This window comes from Aegilops tauschii, chromosome 5, assembly GCF_002575655.3.
Source record: "Aegilops tauschii subsp. strangulata cultivar AL8/78 chromosome 5, Aet v6.0, whole genome shotgun sequence".
NCBI classification, from domain to species: Eukaryota; Viridiplantae; Streptophyta; class Magnoliopsida; order Poales; family Poaceae; genus Aegilops; species Aegilops tauschii.
In genome coordinates, this window is record NC_053039.3 from 347,750,426 (window position 1) to 347,771,897 (window position 21,472).

The 21,472-nt window shown below is 45.1% G+C and overlaps 2 protein-coding genes across 2 annotated transcripts; one reads left to right on the forward strand and one right to left on the reverse strand.

Annotated features, from left to right (window-relative positions):
• Positions 1–5,098: 5,098 nt before the first annotated feature.
• Positions 5,099–10,356, reverse strand: LOC109772488 (glutamate receptor 2.9-like). The gene is made up of 4 exons (XM_073500373.1): positions 10,028–10,356; positions 8,000–9,285; positions 6,614–7,321; positions 5,099–5,928 (listed from the first exon to the last, which is right to left on the reverse strand). Exons 1-4 carry the CDS (start codon positions 10,323–10,325, stop codon positions 5,320–5,322), a joined length of 2,901 nt encoding a protein of 966 aa, XP_073356474.1. The 5' UTR covers positions 10,326–10,356; the 3' UTR covers positions 5,099–5,319.
• A 3,704-nt stretch (positions 10,357–14,060) lies between these two features.
• Positions 14,061–14,930, forward strand: LOC120964782 (uncharacterized). Its single transcript, XM_040389734.2, has one exon. The coding sequence runs from the start codon at positions 14,061–14,063 to the stop codon at positions 14,928–14,930; it is 870 nt and encodes a 289-aa protein (XP_040245668.2).
• Positions 14,931–21,472: the final 6,542 nt, after the last annotated feature.

Consider the following 21,472-nt stretch of genomic DNA (forward strand, 5'->3'; position numbering starts at 1 on the left):
GGGCAATCCATTGGAGTGAGTTGCACTTTCAATACCTACACGGGTTAGTCCCACAAGGAACAAACAAGGATATCCATAGACATAGAGTGATGTTCACATAAGATGATGTCTATGAAAGCATTAGGTTACCTTGTCCCTTGTCTTACCAACAAGAGGGTTTGTGACTCCTTGAACTAGTGCAAGATATGGAAGTTGTTTGCACTTGTCCTTGCCAAAATGATATGAGTGAAATATGTTGGCAGAGTCACCCTCAAGAACTCTCTAGTTCTTCTTCTTTGGGATCCACATCATCTTGATGGGAATCCTTGGGGTTGTAGTCGTACTTGATGAAGTAGAACTTGATGTAGTCTTGGGAACCCATTTGACCAAGGCCTTGGGAGCTTCTTCAAATGCATCAATCTCCTCTTGAAGCTTGTCCTTGCCTTTTTGCTTGTGGTCTTGTGGTGGAAGATCATCTTGAGCTTGTGTCCCTTGGAAGGAAGTAGGATCATACTTCTCTTGTTGAGGAACAAACTTCGTCTTGGGGTATTGATCTTCTTCCCACTCAACTCCATTGGCATTGAACTTTCGTTCAAAACCAACACCTTGATTCTTCCGGTGCCTTCCTTGGTTGCATACAATTTCCTCAAATTGCTTACTTCCGGCAAGGCTCTTCTAAACACCTTTCTCTATAATTCCTTTCAATAAGCTATTTTCTTGCTCAAGCGTAACTTGGCTCAGAGAATTGTTAGTGGAATCAAGAGAACTACTAGAAGCAACAACATTGGATTTAGCATGATTATTGTTACTATTAGAAGAAGAATCTTTCTTGTTCTTGTTGCTAGATTTAACTTGTGGCATGTAAGTAGACAAGAGTAAACGCTTGGCAATGTAAGAAGAACTTTTCTTGCGAAGATTATCATTGATTGCTTTTAAGAACTCATGCTCTTGCTCAAGGTTGAGCTTTTCAAAGCGTAGCTTCTCATGAGTCTTTAAAAGTTCTCAATGATCTTCCAAGGTAGTTTCATGAGCTAACTTAATAGTGTTTAGTTCTTTAGTTAGACGCTCAATCTCCTTCTTATCATCATCATTCGTTTTATCTTGATTAGCATGATTAATAGAAAGTTCATCATAGTTTTCATCACTGGAGTTGTCAACAAATAAATCATCATCACCTAGCAAATCATCTTCATCACTATTGAAATCAACATACTCAGGGTGTGATACCTTTGGGCCTTTAGCCATGAAGCATCTTCCAATTCCTTCATTTGGTGATTCAAATATGTCATAGGAGTTGGTTGACACAAGTGCTAGACCGGCAACACCTTCATCTTGAGTATATTCGGAGTCGGAGTAATAACTTCTTTCGGAGTGATGGTCGGAGTCGGAGCCGGATACCCATTCACAAACATGAGCTTGATGTCTTTGTTTTGTGTACCTCTTTGATGATTTGTCCTTTCTTTCCGAATCCATGCTTCTCCGAGAGGTTCTTCGTTCATAACGATCATCTCTACTCCTTCTCTCTCTTGGTGGTGATTCTTCTCTTCTACTTCTTCTTTTGGGAGAATCTTCTCTTCTTTTGTAGGGAGTCATACACTCATTGGAATAGTGTCCGGGTCTTCCACAATTGTAGCAATTACGTTCATGACTCGAAGATCTTTTGTCATTGTAGGACCTTGACTTGGAACTTCTTTCCTTGCTTCTATTCTTGTAGAACTTGTTGAAATTTTTCACCATCAAGCTCAATTCCTCATTGAAGGTTTGTTTCTCACTTGATGATGTAGGAGCATCACATGAGGCTTTGTAAGCACCACTTGACTTGTTGTGGAGCTCTTCCTTATCCTTGAGTGGCATCTCATGAGCAACAATTCTTCCAATGACTTCTGTAGGCTTGAGATCTTTGTAGTTGGGCATCATTTGGATCAATGTGCACACGGTATCATATTTTCCATCCAAGGCTCGTAGGATCTTCTTGATGATGAATCTATCGGTCATTTCTTCACTTCCTAAGCCGGCAATCTCATTTGTAATGAGAGCAAGCCTAGAGTACATTTCAGCGACACCTTCACCATCCTTCATTTTGAACTTGTCAAGCTGACTTTGAAGCACATCCAATTTGGATTCCTTGATGGAGTCGGTACCTTCGTGCATATCAATCAAAGTATCCCAAATTCCCTTTGCATTCTCAAGACGGCTGATTTTGTTGAATTCTTCGGGGCACAATCCGTTGAAGAGGATATCACAAGCTTGAGCATTGTATTGCAGCATCTTAACCTCTTCCGCGGTAGCTTCACAGTTCGGTTCTCTCCCATCAAAGAATTCACCTTGCAAGCCAATACACACAATAGCCCAGACGGCGGGGTTATGTCCAAGAATATGCATTTTCATCTTATGCTTCCAACTAACAAATTTTTTACCATCAAAGTAAGGACCTCTACGGTGGTAATTTCCCTCGCTAGACGCCATACTCTCCTAGGTTGTGAAACCATGGCTATGATTACCAAAAGCTATGGAAATCAAGGCAAATGGAGACCGTAGCTCTGATACCACTTGTAGGATCGGAAGTATGTCTAGAGGAGGGTGATTAGACTACTTGACCAAATAAAAATCTAGCCTTTTCCCAATTTTAAGTCTTGGCAGATTTTAGCAACTTTGCACAAGTCAAGCAATCAACCTACACATGCAATTCTAAGAGTATACCAGCGGAATGTAAAACAATTGCACATGAAGGTAAAGGGAGGAGTTTGAGGGAGCAAACGCAATGTAGACACGGAGATTTTTTATCCGTGGTTCGGATAGGTGGTGCTATCGTACATCCACGTTGATGGAGACTTCAACCTATGAAGGGTAATGGTTGCGCGAGTCCACGGAGGGCTCCACCCACGAAGGGTCCACAAAGAAGCAACCTTGTCTATCCCACCATGGCCATCGCCCACGAAGGACTTGCCTCACAGGATAGATCTTCACGAAGTAGGCGATCTCCTTGCCCGTACAAACTCCTTGGTTCAACTCCACAATCTTGACGGAGGCTCCCAAGTGACACCTAACCAATCTAGGAGACACCACTCTCCAAAAGGTAATAGATGGTGTGTTGATGATGAACTCCTTGCTCTTGTGCTTCAAATGATAGTCTCCCCAACACTCAACTCTCTCTCATAGGATTGGATTTGGTGGAAAGATGATTTGAGTGGAAAGCAACTTGGGGAAGGCTAGAGATCAAGATTTATGTGGATGGAATGGAATATCTTGACCTCAACACAAGTGTAGGTGGTTCTCTCTCAGAAAATGTATGCTGGAAGTGTAGGGATGTTCTGATGGCTCTCTCCACAAATGAAGAGTAGGTGGAGGGGTATATATAGCCTCCACACAAAATCTAACCGTTACACACAATTTACCAAACTCGGTGGGACCGAATCAGAAAACTCGGTCAGACCGATTCAGTTCATAATGTGACCGTTAGGCTTTTCGGTGGGACCCCGACATGTCAACTCGGTGGGACCGATTTCATTAGGGTTAGGGCATAACATAATCTCGGTGAGACCGATTACACAAGCTCGATGGGACCGATTTTGGTAATAAGCTAACCAGAGAGTTGGTCAGGCAAACTCGGTGGGACCGATTCGCTCATTTCGGTTGGACCAAAACGTTACGAAGGGGAAACAGAGAGTTTGCATTGCAAACTCGGTGGGACCGATCGCTCATCTCGGTTGGACCGAAACGTTACGAAGGGAAACAGAGAGTTTGCAATCCCATCTCTGTGAGATCGAGATCCCTATCGGTGAGACCGAAGTGACTAGGGTTTGTGGCAATGGCTATGTCAAGAGAACTCGGTGGCGCCGGATAGAAGGTTTCGGTGGGGCTGAGTTTGACTTTTGGTTTGAGACAAATGTGGATATGAGGAAATGGTTGAGGGCTTTGGAGCATATCACTAAGCATTTTGAGCAAGAAACCCATTAAGCAACACCTCATCCCCTTTTAATAGTATTGGCTTTTCCTATGGACTCAATGTGATCTTGGATCACCAAAATAAAAATGTAGAGTCTTGAGCTTTAGAGCTTGAGCCAATCTTTTGTCCTTAGCATTTTGAGGGGTCCACATTCCTAATCCATGCCATGCCAATCATTGAGCTTTCTTAAAATATTTATCTTGAAATAGCATTAGTTCAATGAGTTATATGTTGTTAGTAATTACCAAAACCACCCAGGGATAGTTGCACTTTCAGCCATTCATCTTCACTTGAAAACTAACGGAGGATACACATTGCATGATCAACAATACCCACTCCTCTGCAAAGCCCAGTCTCTGTATGATCCCCTGCAAATAGGCCCATTCCACACAATCGTATGCTTTGATCATATCCGTCTTCACAACACACCACCCTATCTTTCCTTTCTTCCGTTTCACTGAGTGAATGCATTCGTATGTCGTGATTATGTTGTCCGTGATCAATCTGCCCGGCACAAACGCGCTTTGCTCCTCCAAAATGATCTCGTCCAGAATCTCCCTCCGTCTATTAGCTAGGACCTTAGAGCAAATCTTGTATAACACATTGCAAAGCGAGATAGGCCTATACTGTGTAATATTTCTCGGATTTTTTATTTTTGGAATCAACACAATGATGCAAAATGTACTCGGCAACACATGTTAAGCAAGAGTAATCTGTGGAGCTGTATACAAGGTCACCTTGAAGTTGTTCTGCTGATGACGCATGGTGATATCCGGCGAGAAGTAAAAGGCTTCGATCTCGAGAATGCTAGAAAAGTTCAAGAAAGTTGTTCGATTTTACTTCATGAAAAGCAAGCGGCAAGAGTGCCAGAAAGCTAGAAAAAGTTTAGGAGTATACAAGTAAAAACAGTACATGTTGCATATTTATATATACTCCCTCCGTTCCTAAATGTAAGTCTTTGTAGAGATTCCACTAAATGGACTACATACGGAGCAAAATGAATGAATCTAAACTTAAAATGCATCTATATACATCCGTATGTGGTTTATAATGGAATCTCTACAAAGACTTACATTTAGGAACGGAGGGAGTACTTTGCATGTGGAGTACATATTTTGCGTTCCATATATAGTATGTAACAGCTCCTGGAAAATAGCATCAGGTGGCACCTTACAAGACAAACAGCTCCTGGAAAATCAATATGCAGGCTAATAATTTTCTTTTTATCGAAACCACAAGCATCTGAACTGGTTGCTCCTCACAACTACCATTAATTTCCAATGTGGCAATGCACATCAAGCTATGTGTTCCAAACGAGAGAAACTGTAAACATACAGAGGGCTAAATGAATACCTAAATTACAGTTATCAGTAATTACACGCTCACCACGTATGTCATTCCATGCTTATCTGTCTCCTGCGGATTGAGCTCAAATTCCGAGACAAAGAAGCTGCTCCATTATGCCCCCTCTCAGAATGCATGTATGCAAATGACAATGGTTCCGTGCCCTGAACTGAAAGTTCCCTACCTGGCGTTCCTTCTCCTTCTGGTGGGCTTCCTGTATCCATGTCTGTGAGGTGCTCGATAATGTGATTAGTTATGTTTAGTGGGCTCTCCGTTGCACCATCAACATTTTCTATTGCAGGCTCATTTTTAATTGGAGTATTAGATGGATTATCGCCCTCATGGAAGAGCTTAGAGAGAATGGCAGGCCATCTGGGCCATGAACTCTGACTGCCGTCACTGCTGAATTCATGTCGGTTGTTGTAAATGGTTATGACAGCGTGCATGATTAATGCCAGCACTGAAGATGTTCCTGTGATGATGAACAACCCCTGAAAGCTGAGCAATGTAAGGCTGCTTGAAGTTTGGGAGTCATCTTTGTCGAGGCATGATGTAGCGCCATACAATTCTTTTTGCATATTAACCATTCTGTCGTCTGATGCGAATTTCAGTATTCCCCTCGAAATATCAGGTGCGAGTGGAGAGCCTCGAGGGAATGCCTGCAGAGTTAGCACACAATGAGGATCAGAAAAGGCTTCACTGGTGGTATAAATGCCAGGCATAGTGCTGAGCCAGTTATTAAATTATCAATTTCCACCAGCCCAAAATAAAGCGAGGCAGTTATATTGGTAATTCACGCAAGCCCTTGGTAAGGTGATTGATCATAATGCTCGCTCTCAGAGTGGCAAATGATCTTACTGAAATTAAACTCAATATACTTGATACTGCTTAGTGTAATACAAACAGAAAGTTAAAGCAAACTAAATGAAGACCTTATTAAGTAGATTTATCATGTCATTCAACACTTCAAGAAGCAAACAAGCATTCTATTTCCCAATTGGAAACAAATAATATAGCACCACTTTCCACAGAACATGATCAAGCATTTTTAGGTTCTTGACAATGAAAATATCTAATCTTAAGTTCGTCCTTGGTTAGCTTGTTCACATGTGACAAATCAGGAATTTTAAAGTACAATTCAAAGATTGGCTAAAACTATAATTTTAACCAACAGTTCACTCTAATAATGTTTCGTCTGGAGATAGTCTGATGGCCTATAAATATATACAAATTTGAGCTACTAGCATGATCCTACAGCAAAATAGCAGCGGAAATTGATTCAGCATCTAGGATTTAGAATGCAAGAAATGTGCTACTATACAAAAATAGGAAACTGGTACTCACATAACCAAATCCATCGAGCTTGTAGGTTGGTCCAACCATAGTGTAGTTCTGACAATATTGTTTAAGGAACACCTTAAGGTATGGTATCTCATCAATAATGACTGCAACTCTTCCAGATGTTAAGGCTTCATTGTATTGCTCAGGAGAGTCTAAGGGAATAATCTTTGATTCATCAATTTTCAACCTTTTCAAAAGAACAGGCAAGAAAGAATCATTGAGGTAGCCGACATAGCTCCTGTTCCTGATAACTTCTTCTAAATTGGTGACTGTTGGCTGAAGTTGTTCCACTGTGAGAACTGAGCTTAAACTTGCAGTATAACTTTGCTGCAATATCAGCACTACGAAAAGCCAAACAACAACTGCAATTCTTGATAAGTTGTTCAGTATCCTCTCCCTATGAGCAAACACGAGTGTTGAGAAGGAGAAGTAGAAGACCAACCCAATTTGACTGCCCGGGGGCCCTCTGAAATCTTTATTTGTTCTATGCTCAATACACCAGACTACAAAACCAGTGAAGACAAAGAAGGCCCCAGCTCCTAACCATAGGTCGGCTGTCAAAGGATTTAGGAATGTCCATGCAGTCTTCTGCCTATGGTCCCGAACTGGAACCAGCATGCGCACCCCTGACTCTGTGTAAGGAAGAGTGAAATCCACATATCGAGAACGGTTGGCCAAGATTGTTATATCACCTACCACCACATCATATTCCTGCCAGCAACACATATAAAGTGAGTTGAGCTACTTCCAATGACTTTAAAAGGCTATAGTTCCCCTTTTAACCTTACAGGGCTTTACAAGAGTACAACATATGCAAAGTACTTTTTTTTTGCGGGTTACATATGCAAAGTACTTAATTGTTAATTAAACTAATAACTGGGAGACAACCCTCAACTTGGGCGTATTCATATTGATACACCACTAAAATAATGCAGATAAGACAAAATGCAAGCAATTAAGCATAATCACCTAGAAGAAGAGTCTGACAAAATCTCGAAAATTCTCATGAATGGTAAATTGTACAAAAACTGTAATACAATCTGGAAAAGGAAAGGCACCGTACAATTTGTCAATGTAGACTATTTTTTTCCTTGTTTGTGCACGGGTTAAACAAGCAACAATAAAGAAAACTTTCATGAACGAGTGCAGATATATGATTTTATACATCACCATACTAATGACCAATGGTCAATTAGATAATTACACTCTACTCTTTGTATACTTAAGTATTTGAGAAGAAAAACACTGAAATCCTAGTGTGGATAGGCCATTCTGATCATCTCACGAATTTATTTCATTTTTGCCAGTTTTAGCTCCAAATATATCTCCTCTGGGGTAGGAGAGATCATAAAAAGGAGAAAAATGGAACAAAAAGAAGTCCATGCATACCTTACGATAAACACTGTAGACAAGATCGTCATAAGTTCCTTTACTATTTCCTTTCTTGTCTGCAAACGGCTTATAGTGAAGGGGTACATCGTAGGATAATGCATTAATTACTGCCTCAAACACATCTATGCAGAACCCCTTGGGTTTACCATTTTCAAATTTTACAAATTCGTCAAACCCAGGTTTGACAGGTACGCCTATTTGGAGAGTTTTATTCATTGGCAATAGCCAACCTCTAGGCACATTTTCATTATCTCCTGGCCATCTGATGGTGCCAAGATCAGCCTTCACATTTAGACTGCCAGAGATGCCAGATCCTGGAGTCCAATAACCGACTACTTTTCTCTTCTGACCGATAATGTTGATTATCGTGTAATTGACTGATACTAACTGCATGTCTGCAATACAGAAGTTCCCGCTCATACCCATGAACGTGACGTCCAAGAGTGAGCCTCGCAATTTTTCAGCAGCCTTTGAAGTATCAATTCTGTCAAAGTCAGTGGACCCATTGTTTGTTACAGATGGCCCAAAGTCTGAATTCACATATCCAGCCTTCTCTGCTGCTAATGCTAATGCCCATATGGTATCATAAGCATAGAGACCATACACTGAGGGAATACTTGCTGAAATTCCAGGATTTTCCAACTGGTATTTCTTACGCCATCTCTGACTAAGTTTATGAAGTTCCACTGTATCTTGAACATAAGGTTTCAACCCAATAACTCCTTGCATCACATCAAGTGCTGGCGAACCAACCACATCAAAGATATCTGTCAAGCTATATGCGGTAATCCAGACAAAGCCCCGGTCCATCATCCCTTCATCTTTAGCAAGCTTGAAAAAGTTACGGGCTAAAGTATGAGACATACGCACAACAAATACACTTGTCCAATTCTCTTTTAAGCTGGAGATAGTACTCTTTAGATCAGCCTCTGTAGCTGAAGGATGGATCTTGCACCTGTATGAAACATGGGTGTCGACTTGTCTGAGGGCGCCAACAAGATCAGGAATGAACCTGGTATTGGAATCATCATCCTCAAATACAGGGATGACTTCCCTCCAACTGTGTTTCTGAACAAGTGCGGCAATAGCTTCTGCTTGAGAGGAGTCGTTCCATGCCGTCCGGATGAAGTATGGAGTTTGTCCAGATCGCGACGGGCTATTTGCAGAGAATGAAATGATTGGAACCGATGATTTGTTCCCAAGCTCCGCAAGAAATTTAGCCTGAGTTGACGTCTGCGGCCCAACGATCGCTTGCACACAGACATTTTTCAGTAGATCAATACCTGCAATGATACTACTTTAAAACATACAGTATATTTTACAGCAAATTAAGGGTCACTATCAAACAAATGCAAGGAAAACATGCATAGGTACAGTACATAGCAGCACCTAAGATTTTGGGTGGCTCTATACCATTCACTAACATATGATTAAATTGGTGTAAAATCTGCAATACAAAAGGTTCGGGATACACGAGGTCGGTTTCACCCTAACAAAAATAACAGCTGACAACAGTATATTTTCCCTCGAATAATAAACAGATATAAATAACAAATTTTGAGAATAGCTCTAGCTTTTCAACTGATATACTTCAGTTCCAAATCTGATGTCTCCCCTGCCATGGGTGGACGCGGAGACTTCCGAAATTACTTGGCTCGACGAGCAGGGAGACGGGGAAGCAGGGGATACCCTTCTATCTATACCTCGGGGGGTGGGGGGGCGACGGTGTCGAAACAAGCAAGTAAGGAGCCGAGGGCGCCCCTAGCAGGGCAGCGCCGGCCGCCGGCGACATGGGAAGTGAAAAGAAGTAGAAAAGGGCGACGGCGCCACCCCTGCCGGATGCCATGGACTCGCCGTGTCGCACTGATGGAGGTTGGTCTTAAGTTAATCAAGGCCCATGATCGGCCCACCCAAAAGATAAGCCCGTGTGTTTTCAGAGGATCATTAGGCCCATGTGCCCGTCTTCGTAGCGAGTAATTGCCTACTGCTCGGTTTGAACGGGGAGGCTGTGCAGCGGGTACGTACCTGCGGACGCGGCCTCGACGGCGTCGAGTCCGGTGTCCCGGAGGTGGAGCTTCAGCCTGGTGCGGTAGCCGGCGTGCCTAGCGTCGGCGTAGAAGTCCTCGAGAGCCAGCTGGATGCACGTCCAGCTGATGTTCCCCACCCATGTCGACCTGTCCAAGATCACACCCACGTCCACCACCTGACGCCGCCGCCGAGGAACCACGCCACCCCGCCGCGCCGCGACACCGGAAGCGCCGAACAGAAACACTAGAGCGAGGAGGACCCCCGTGGCCACCCGGAGAAGCGTCACAGCTGCCATGGTTGCCTGATGCTTTGGTACGTGAAGCGATGAGTCTGTGGTTCTGGTTGTGGTTGTACGCCAGCTAGCCAGTTCATTTCATTGACCAGCCACACATCTCTCTCTCTCTCTCTCTCTCTCTCTCTCTCTCTCTCTCTCTCTCTCTCTCTCGCCCGAAGCTCACACTCAGCTGATTGCGTGCGTGCGTAATAGATTTAATGACACGACTACCAGAATTACTTGGCGCCAGCCATGGAATTCTCCCGGTCTGTATACATGTCGATCGTAACTTAGCTGATCAGTAGACGTGGCGCGGTCAAGCTAACCAAATGTGCACGCGTGGCTGCTTCTGCTACGTACGGTTAACTGAAACAATCCATGGCATTTCCAGCCTTCCAGAGTGCAGCGACGTGCGGACGGTGCGGGGTCAAAGTTGTTGACCACACTGGTGGTCTAGGTCGGTCTCCCTCCAAATTGCCGTGGCTGGCCGTTCAAATAGTCAGCTTTTCACGGTAGGCTGCCGCACTGTTCCTGCAACTGGAGTTTTCCTCAGCAGCGATCTGCTAGTGAGAACTCGAGATCTTTGTAATACTAACGTGCTAAATGAAAGTCATGGCAAGAAGCCAAAACAAGCTCGTTGGAGAATCTTCATGAAAGAAACAAGCTAGGTCGAGAACGACGGCTAATTAATGTCTACTGGTAGAGAACTTCAGAGCAAGGGAGGCATATGTCTCTAGCTATCACGCGGGCAATTGCCAGTGGCACATTGATTTTCTCACTCTGGTTCCGGTCCACGAACAGTCAGTCATGCGCACAAGCTACTCCGACGCGGTTCTGTCTTCGGACGACACCAAATGCCCGTGGACGTTTGGATGTGTTCGCCGAGAGCGGATAGTAGAGCGGTCATCCAATCATGTGCATCAAATAAAAAAGAGGAAAACTGACTTTCATTAATAGTTGGATTACTTTTACGTAGCAAAAGGATCCGAGTCTCGTCTACTTTTTGTCCAATGTGGGCACGTGTCCCACGTCCTACTCTTTGTCGGGATCGGCAATATGCAGATCTAGTATCCTTGGTTATTGCATAATGACAATCCTAAGGCGCCATTTTCACACAATAAACACGTTGAATCATGCACTCCATGTGGTGAAGCATTGATATCACATAACGAAATAATCCGCAACAACAACAATATACATATACAACAACTGCAACATTGCAACATGGCGACGAGGAGAGCCAGATTGGAAAAAAAACTAGAGCATGAACCTGGTGGCATATCTCCTTTCATATTGCTATACATACAGTCAGAAGGTATGAAAACTAGTAGACCAACAAACTGATCGATTATACGGTAAACAAAAATGTACTACAATACATCTTTCTTCTTCCTATTTTACCGAAAAAGGGTCTCCCCCGCTTTTTATACAAAGCAACCAACCAAACCATAAAGGGATAGGTGCTGGGGCGGAAGCAGCACAGTCACGCCCAAAAGAAAAGACAGAGAAAGAGCAAAAGAAACAAATGCCGACAACGGCGGATCAACAAGATCGAAGAAGCTTCGCGATCGTTGCGCCCACCGGCATCTTCCACTAGGCTCCAAGACTCCGAAGCGCCGGCACCTATCAACACCTCCAAGAAGGATCGCGACGATGACGACGCTGCTGCCAAGGGTTTCCCCCGGTACACGACGAGGCGAGAGGAAGGGTAGCCCCCGCCGCCCTCCCGGAAGGTCAGGTGGCACCCACAGGCGCCACCGAGCCGGTGTCGGCCAAACCGACAGGGGTTTCCCCCGATCCCGACCCGCACCTCGGGAGCTCCGGAGCCTGCCACCAAACCAACCACCACCCTGCGCCAACGCGGTCATGAAGCCCCACACCATCTCACCACGGTACCGCGAAGTGAGGACAGCACGGCGAAGAATCAGCGCCGGGACTAGGGCATCAGCACCGTCGGCAAGCGGGAGGGCCCCACCTCCACCGTCAGCGACGGTAGCCGTCCGGACGCAATAGTAGGAGCACACCAGGCCCGGCCGAGCCCTCGTGGGCCCGTAAAGCTCCCGCCCTCGCGCTGCTGCCGGCACGCCGTCGGCGCCGCCGCCCCACATCCGAGCCGCTCCTCCTCCACACCGCGCCGCAGACAACGAGGCCACGCCGGGGAACCGGCCCGCTAGGACCCAGATGGGGCCGGGAGGGCCCAGATCTGGGCCGGGGGCGCACCGCCGGCCACCGCACGTCACCACGCCGCCCTGCCGCCAAGGGCAGCACCACCGCGCCCACCGCCGGCGACCGTCGCCGGGTCGCCGGGCCGCCGCCTAGCCGAGCAACACCGCCGCCATCACCTGCCCCAGGAAGGAGACGAGCGCGCGGGGACAGAAGGGCCCGCCACCGCCGGCACCACCCGGGCCAGCGCCGGGGGCACCCGCCGGCGGCGGCGGGGGAGAACCACCGGAGAAGGGGGCCGAGAAGAAGGGGAGGGGCGCGCCGCCCCGGCCACCTCCCGGGGAGGCGGCGCAGGGGCGGGAACGGGAGGGGAGGGGGGAAGAGGAGGGTGGGATGCGCCGGGGAGGAGGAGGGCCGGCGGCGGCGAGAGGAGGCTAGGGCGCCGGCGCCGGCGGCGGAAACCCTAGCGGGAGCCTAGCGGGTCGGGCTCAATCCCTCTTCCTATTTTATCCCAAGGAATTACAGCTATCTCGGAGCATTTGTATTAATACAATAGATAATGGAGTTAGAGATGGAGATAGTCCTAAAACATAGACTAATTAATGTATCAACATATATAACCTTTTTCCTGGCGGTTTTACAATTTACAATTGCGCTTGTCTACGACGTACACTAGGTGCCCACTGTTAGAATTATTGGGATTTAAACCATATGTTATATCCAATAGTTTCTAGAAAAATCCCATAGGCCCATGTGGTACGTTCATGCATGACAAGAAAGAAGTTAAAATATTTCGCTAGTGGAAAATGAAACCGAATGGTGGTGAATGATGACATTCATCTCCTCATTGATGGCATCAATATTTTGGTTTCGGTTTCATTTCTTCATTAGTACATTGGTTTCTTCATACCGTGCGTGCTAGCATATTTTGTCATGCAAGAACTTGAAACGATTTGCCTACTAATGGGAGACGAAACTGACCACTTAATAGGATTTTTAGTGCGTCTGTTTCTCCTCTCCTTAATGAGAATTAGTGCGTCCATTTCAGTTTCATCGCGTTGCTCCTATAAGAGGTTGCTCCTCTTTCCAACGAGACACAACTCTTCGCATTGTTCCAGAGCATTGCACCGTCTACCCCTTTCCCATCTCGCTTCCTGGCATGCACCGGAGAGTGAGACAGCAGGCCTCCGAAACCCCGCCTCTTGTGATCCGGTAAGGGAGAGGGGCGATCAGGTTTTTGGGGAGCGTCCTTACGCGACTGCTGGAGTCTTGTTCATCGTGGCTGCAAACGGCGACATCACTGACGAGGAGTTCCCCAACGACGACTTCTTCCCCGACGTCAAGGACCTCTTCAGCGACATGACGATTGGGACATCTGCACCTTCTGCTACTGCGTCGTATGCCATCTTATCCTCACTGTTAGGGCTAGCATTTGGTTTATTGCTAATAGCAATTGACATGGATATGATGCATTTTGCTTATGATTTTGATTGTATGACTAGTCTCAACGAATTGTTGCTAGTTTCTAGTTTCATCAATATATTGCTATTCATGTTTTATCCATTATTTTTCTGGATTAAACTAAACGGGAAAATGCCTAATTATTCAACAATCCAAAAACCTGATATGTGTAGGCAATTTTCTCCTATTGCTTTTGCTGCAACTCTCAAGCCCGCACCATTTGAGGGCGTGAACTATAAGAGGTGGCGTGCGAGGGTAGTTCTTTGGCTTACCACCATGAACTGTTTTCACGCCTCTAAAGGCAAGCCAGAGGGAGAGCTGACTACTGAGCAGGAGCAAGCTTTCCAGGCTATAGACACCCTCTTTAGAGGTGCTGTCTTGAGTGTTCTTAGCGACAAGATTGTCGATCCATTCATGACCATCATGGTCGGTAAAGATATGTGGGATGCACTCGGAGCCAAGTTTGGAGTCGCGGACGCAGGAAGTGAGTTGTATATCATGGAACAGTACCATGACTACAAGATGACTGATGACCGCTCCGTTGTTGAGCAGGCTCATGAGATTCAGTTGCTCACTAAAGAACTTGAGCATCTCAATTGTGTGTTACCGGACAAATTCATTGCCGGAGGCATCATTGCCAAGCTTCCTCCTTCATGGAGGAAGTTTGCTACCTCTCTGAAGCATAAGAGGCAAGAGTTTACTGTTGTCAATCTAATTGGCACTCTTGATGTAGAAGAGAAGGCGAGGGCAAAAGACACACGTGCTCGTTTTCATGAGGGGAATTCGAGTGCCAATTTGGTACAAAAGAGAAATTTCCAAACCCATAAACCCAAGAACAAAAACTATGCGGGCAAAGGAAAATTTGATGGCAAGTACAAAGCCCCACAACCTGTCAACTTCAAGAAGAAGAAGGATACTTATAAGAAGAAAGGAAAGTGCCATGTATGTGGCAGTGAAGAACATTGGGCTTCATCCTGCAAGGACCGCTGGGACATGTGTTAGAATGAGAGCAATAGCAAGACCGCTAATGTTGTTATTGGCGATGTTGACATGAAAGATGTCGGGTATGGTAAATTTCCTACCATCCTTTCAGTATGTCATTCTCCAGATTGGTGGATTGATACCAGTGCCAATGTACATGTGTGTTATGACATAAACATGTTTTCTTCTTATCAGGTCGCAAGAACTACACCCGTGCTAATGGGAAACGGGACACATGCTTCTGTTCATGGTGTTGGTACGGTCGATCTGAAGTTTACTTCGGGAAAGATCGTGCGACTGAAGAACGTGCAGCATGTCCCTGCTATAAATAAAAATCTTGTCAGCGGTTCTTGTTTGTGTCGAGATGGTTATAAATTGGTATTTGAGTCCAATAAGGTTGTAGTATCTAAGTGTGGACAATTTGTTGGGAAGGGCTATGAGAGCGGAGGCTTGTTCCGCTTATCTTTGTCAGACTTTTGCACTAAAGTTATTAATCATGTTTGCAGTGAAACCGAATCAAATGTTTGGCATTCACGACTTTGTCATATTAACTTTGGTGTCATGACGCGGCTAGCAAATTTGAGTTTAATCCCAAAATTTACAATTGTTAAAGGTTCTAAGTGCCAAATTTGTGTGCAAGCAAAGCAACCTCGCAAGTCTCATGCGACTGTTGAGGCGAGGAATTTGGCACCACTTGAACTCATACATTCAGATCTTTGTGAGATGAATGGTGTGTTGACAAAAGGTGGAAAAAGATATTTCATGACTCTAATCGATGACTCTACTAGATATTGCATGATATATTTGTTGAAAACAAAAGATGAGGCTTTGCACTACTTTAAAATCTACAAAGCCGAAGCAGAGAATCAACTCGATCGAAAGATCAAAAGGTGTAACATCCCAAATTTTCAATTTGGAATGTTATACATTAGATCATCATTGCATAGAATATTTTATTGCATTTTTGGAAAATCCTCGAAAAATCCTAAGCAACTCAAGGACCCTCGGAGAGAGTTGGGGATTTTCCCGGTTTTCATATTTGATTTTTATCAAATTATAAAACGAGGAATTTTGGTTTTAATTATTTTTCTCTCCGAAAAATATTTTGTATTAAAATAAATGAGAGGAGAAAATATGACTTCTCTAAAATAATTGAAGTATTGGAGGAAAATTATTAAAATCAAATATTGGATTTTATTCGGATTTTATTTGCAATATTAATTGCATTATGAAAATTGCACTTTTTTCAAAACTGCATTTTTTTGCCAAGAAAATGTTCATCTCGTTCTAATTATTTTAACTAGACGGCGAAAATTTGTTTTGCCATTTCTGGATTTTCATTTATTTTTCTACGTTTTTTTTGGTTCGGCGAAATTATTTAAAAAAAACGCCGAGCGCGCCGACTGGGCCGAAGCCCAGCCGACGGCCCAGCTCCCCGCGCGGCCCAGCCGCGAGTCGTCTCCCACCTGGAGATGGAGCCGCCGCCCGACTCCCGCACGGCCACGACGCCGCTGCCGTCGCCCCTTCCCCAAGGCAACCCCTCCTTCTTATATACTCCCCCCGTCCCTCTTCTCACCCCGCCGCCCCGACCCGCACCCGTCCCCGCCGCCAGGAGCGCCCGACACCGCCGCCGAAGACGCCGCCGCCCCGGAGCCCGTACGCCGCCGCCGAAGCCCCGTCTCGCCGCCCCGACGTCGCCCCGAGCCCCGCCGCCCCCGTCCGACCCCGCCGGAGCCCGTCCCGAGCCCCGCCGGAGTTGCCCCGACGAGGTAGCCGCAGCCGCCGCCGACCGTCGGTTTTTTTTCAAAAACCGCCTCGGTTTATTTTTTTGAAACCCTAGGTTTATTGTTTTAGATCGGTTTATTTTTTCGGTTTAATTAATTAGTGAACTAGTCACTGTTAACGAACGTCCGTTCGTTTAACTGTTCGTTAGTTTTCTTTTTCGTCGGATTTTCCGCGATTATTCCAGATCGCGATTTCTGATCAGATTTTCGTTCTGGTTTATCTTTTCGCTCGTTTATCGGAATCAGGCGATTCAAGCGCCTAGAGTTTTGTCTCCAAATTCTCTTTTCGTTTAACCTACTCAAACAAGTATTTGCTACTGTAAAAGTTGACTTAGATCCAGATTAGTAACGAAGCTCGTTTCTTTCGCCGTTTGACTTTCGTTGCTTCGTTTGATTTGATTCTTTTTGCAAACCGGAGTTCTTAAGTTGAACTTTCTGGTTAGATCTTTATTTGAGTTTTACCTGTGCATTTGATGAGTGCTTATTGTATGCTTGTTTGTTTGCGATAGAGTACCCGGAGTGCGCCGCTTGCTACTTCGAATCTCTAAGTTTCACGGATCATCAGCAAGGCAAGTAACACTTTGATCATACCTCTTTACTACCCAGTTTTATTGCATTAGATCAAACCCTCAAACATTGCATGGTTAGGATCTAATTAAATTGTGGGTATTGGGAAGTAGATGAGGTAGTACCTATTGCCCTGTTTATTATCAAACCTTGGGAGTTACTTCTACGTTTGCTTATATCGCTATGCTATGCTAGTAGACGTGGATTGGGTTTGAGAGATATTCACGACAGATGTGAGATTGATAATTAATGGTTTACCTAAGGTGGCAACTAAAACTCACATCTGGGTGGATTGAGGCACCTGGGGAACCCAGTGTTGCCTGTATTTTTGGATATCCCGGAGTACCCATGTGATCATCCTATGGACCGCCACCCAGGCCCAAAGGGATCATGAGATTATTCATGCTAGAAACTTTCGTGTGCAGCCACAAGCTATTATGGGCTCTAGCATAGTTGAGTAGGTTACATGATCTCTTGAAGAGGTGGGCTAGCAGATGTAGGGGAAAGTAGGTGTAATTGTCCACCCGGAGTAAAGGCTTATTGTTTCTGAAAGACTGTGTCTCGGTCATCCGTTTCTCAAACATCATGTAGTGCGAGAATCAAGCGGAGGCGGTCGAGTCTTGTGGGGAAAAGTGCACAAACCTCTGCAGAGTGTACAAACTAATCATGATTAGTCGTGTCTCCGGTTATGGACATCTTGAGTATCTAGTACCTGGATTATCATGTGAATCTCATCACCATGTTACTTTAATTAATTTTGTTGGGTTAATGATGATACTTAATTGGGATTGAGAATGCTGTCAACCATTCTCAATTTTTAACAACCACCATGATAGTTAAATAAAATGTATTCCTTTGTAGTAGGGAAAAATTGGCTTTTTGCAAAACTGTAACCATAGAGCCTTCTACCAGCCATATATGCATGTAGTATAGCATTATTATGTTCATTACTCTCTATGTGTTACATTGCCAGCATATTCCATGTGCTGACCCGTTTCGGGCTGCAACGTTTTATGTTGCAGACTTTTCAGACGACGAGTAAGGTGCCTTAGGTCATGGTCTTTTACTCAGTGATGCCGTTGGAGTTGATGGACTCACTTATCTTCAAAGTCTTCCGCTGTTATCGTATTAGATGGCCTTAAGCCATATTTATCATACTTATTCTCTTTTGAGATACTCGTTGTAATAAGTGTGTGATTGCTACTCTGTTATAAATCCTCCATTTGTACTGTGCGTGTCAGCATTACTGATCCAGGGATGACACTAAAGCACAGAGCACAGACTGTTTGAGGTCTAGTCGCTACAAAGGTGGTATCAGAGCACACGCTGACTGTAGGACACGACCACTAAGCTTAAACCCTAGAACACTACTCTCTTCTCATTTCTGACTCCTCTTCACTTTCTACTCTTTTAGGAATGGCGGATGCAAGGAACAAGTTCATGCAACCGGATGAAGATACACCTTTTGGACGACACTTGAAGGAAGTCACTAAGTACCTGAACATCGGAATACCAAGCTTCACCGGGACCTACAACGCCACACTACCAGAAGAAGAGCGCTGGAAGATTCAAGTTCAAGTTCCAGGAAGGACGTTTACGCCAGTCACTGAGCCTATAGAGTTTTCCTTTGATGCACCAACCTGGAGTTTAGGGAAGAGCATGGCAGCCCACATCTCTATGGGACGCATTGGAGACATCTACCACAGGGAGCTTAAGGATACTATTTATCAAATTTGTGGACGCCGAGATGAGCAATGGGAGATGATCAGCACCAAGAAGGATGGATCAATTGTAGCTTTCATCCAGGAGCAAAACCAACACATTCGTCGCCAGGAGAACCAGATGTGCGCAGACATGATAGATCTGAAGAAGGCATTGACCAAGTCACGGAGTTGGAGGAAGAACTCAAGTCTACACGCGATGGATATGAGGAGGAGATCGCCACGTTGTTGGAAAAGAATGACGACCTGATAAAGAAGATCGGAGTATTCATGGGAGACCCAGCTCCAGGAGGAGAAGATGACGATTCTACTTGCCCGAATAACTACATCATCATCGACGACACCGACTCAGACCCCAGTGAAGATGACTTTGTTGATGAAGCTGGAGCAGATATCATGGAGTCTTCGACCGACCAAAATTTCTAGAAGACCCCCATAATCAGTAGTAGTATTCCCCCATGTATATAGTATAGTCCGAGCACTTTGTAACGATAGTTAGATCGATTGTATGCCTTGTTTGATTTGATTGAGTGATATTGATTGTGTTTGTCTCATGAGCATATGGGTAGTGTTTTCTCTCTAGACCCCATTCTATTCTAAATTCTCATCTTTTCTAAACCTATCAGATGCCTCCGAGACGCGACACCGGATTTGTTTTCCCACCGGATTTGTTTTCCCACCAGAGATCACTCAGTTGATTCAGCAGCAGAATGCCCTGATGCAAGTGTTAGTACAGAACCAAGGCAACAACAACAACAACAACCCACCACCACCACCTGTTGATCACTTAGCCCGTTTCTTGAGGCTAAATCCGCCGGTGTTTTCCAGCAGCACCGAGCCGATTGTTGCAGATGATTGGCTCCGCAAAGTTGGAAGGGAGTTAACCACTGCAGGATGCACAGATGCGGAGAGAGTGCGTTTTGCCGCACATCAGCTTGATGGACCCGCAGCATCATGGTGGGAGAATTACACAGCCACACACCCTATTGACACTGTCAAATGGGACCAGTTTCAGCAAGCTTTCCGTACTGCCCATGTTTCAGCAGGAGCTATGGCTATGAAGAAGCGTGAGTTTCGCAACCTACGCCAAGGAGGACGCACCGTAGGCCAGAATGTGGAGGACTTTAGTAAGTTAGCACGTTATGCTCCAAATGACGTTGCTACAGATGCAGCCAAGCAGGAGAAGTTTCTCGAAGGACTGAATGATGAGCTGAGCATGCAGTTGATGGTAGAAACCTTCAACAACTACCAGGAGTTGGTAGATAGAGCACTCATGATTGAAGGGAAGCAACAGCAGATTGAAAACCGTAAGAGGAAGTATGGACAAGGGAAGTACAATTCTGGAGCTCAGCAGAAGCCACGTTTTACCCCGAAATCGGGAGGACAGTTTCAGCATACCCATGGAGGAGGTAGTTCGCACAACCATAGTGGACCCAAGAATGGTAATGGGAATGGAGGAAGCAACGGGCAGAACCGTAATAACCCATCTACCCCGGCCAAGAGGGATCTGAGCCACATTACTTGTTTCTATTGCCAGAAGACTAGACATTATGCAACTGAATGTCCTGAAGCCCAGAATGGAAATGGCAATGGAAGCTCTGGGAAGAAGCCTAACCCGTTCAATAAAGGACAAGTGAACCACGTTTACGTGGAGGAGGTTGAAGCACAGCCTGATGCAGTAATAGGTAAGTTTTTGGTTAAGTCATTTACTGCAATCGTTCTTTTTGATACTGGTGCATCGCATTCATACATATCAAGGGGATTTGTGGATAAGTTTAAGTTGCCCACCAAAGTTCTCAGAACACCTATGTTAGTAACCTCGCCAGGAGCAGAGTATATGGCAAGCCAAGGATGTTTTCAGATGCCATTGGCCATAGGTAGGCATGTTTTCCCCTCAGACCTAATAGTTTTGGAGTCGCAAGGTTTGGACGTAATATTGGGTATGGATTGGCTATCGATGTATGGAGGAAACATCGATTGCGCCAGTAAGATGATTTTGCTTACCACCCCAGAAGGGAGAATGATTAAGTATGTATCCCGGCATATGCCGAAGAGGACTCAATTGAATTCCTTATCAGGAGTTGTACAGGAGGAAGTACCAGTGGTGAAGGATTTCCCTGACGTATTTCCAGAGGAGTTGCCAGGCATGCCACCAGATAGAGACATTGAGTTTTTGATTGAACTTTTGCCAGGCACAGGGCCGATATCTAAGAGACCGTACAGGATGCCCGCAAAAGATTTGGAGGAGATTAAGAAGCAGATTAAGGAGTTACTGGATAAAGGCTATATTCGCCCAAGTTCGTCACCTTGGGGATCACCAGTACTTCTAGTGGAGAAGAAAGATGGATCGTTGAGGATGGTTGTTGATTATCGTGGATTGAATGAAGTGACCATCAAGAACAAGTACCCACTGCCGATGATCAATGATCTGTTTGACCGATTACAAGGAGCTAAGGTATTTTCCAAGATCGATCTACGATCAGGATACCAT

Coding starts and splice junctions, on each gene's coding strand:
- LOC120964782 (XM_040389734.2), top strand. CDS start 14,061: ATGCCTAATTATTCAACAATCCAAAAACCTGATATGTGTAGGCAATTT.
- LOC109772488 (XM_073500373.1), bottom strand. CDS start 10,325: ATGGCAGCTGTGACGCTTCTCCGGGTGGCCACGGGGGTCCTCCTCGCT. Junction 9,286..10,027: donor CGTCGAGGCCGCGTCCGCAG/GTACGTACCCGC, acceptor GTATCATTGCAG/GTATTGATCTACTGAAAAAT. Junction 7,322..7,999: donor TCTACAGTGTTTATCGTAAG/GTATGCATGGAC, acceptor TGTTGCTGGCAG/GAATATGATGTGGTGGTAGG.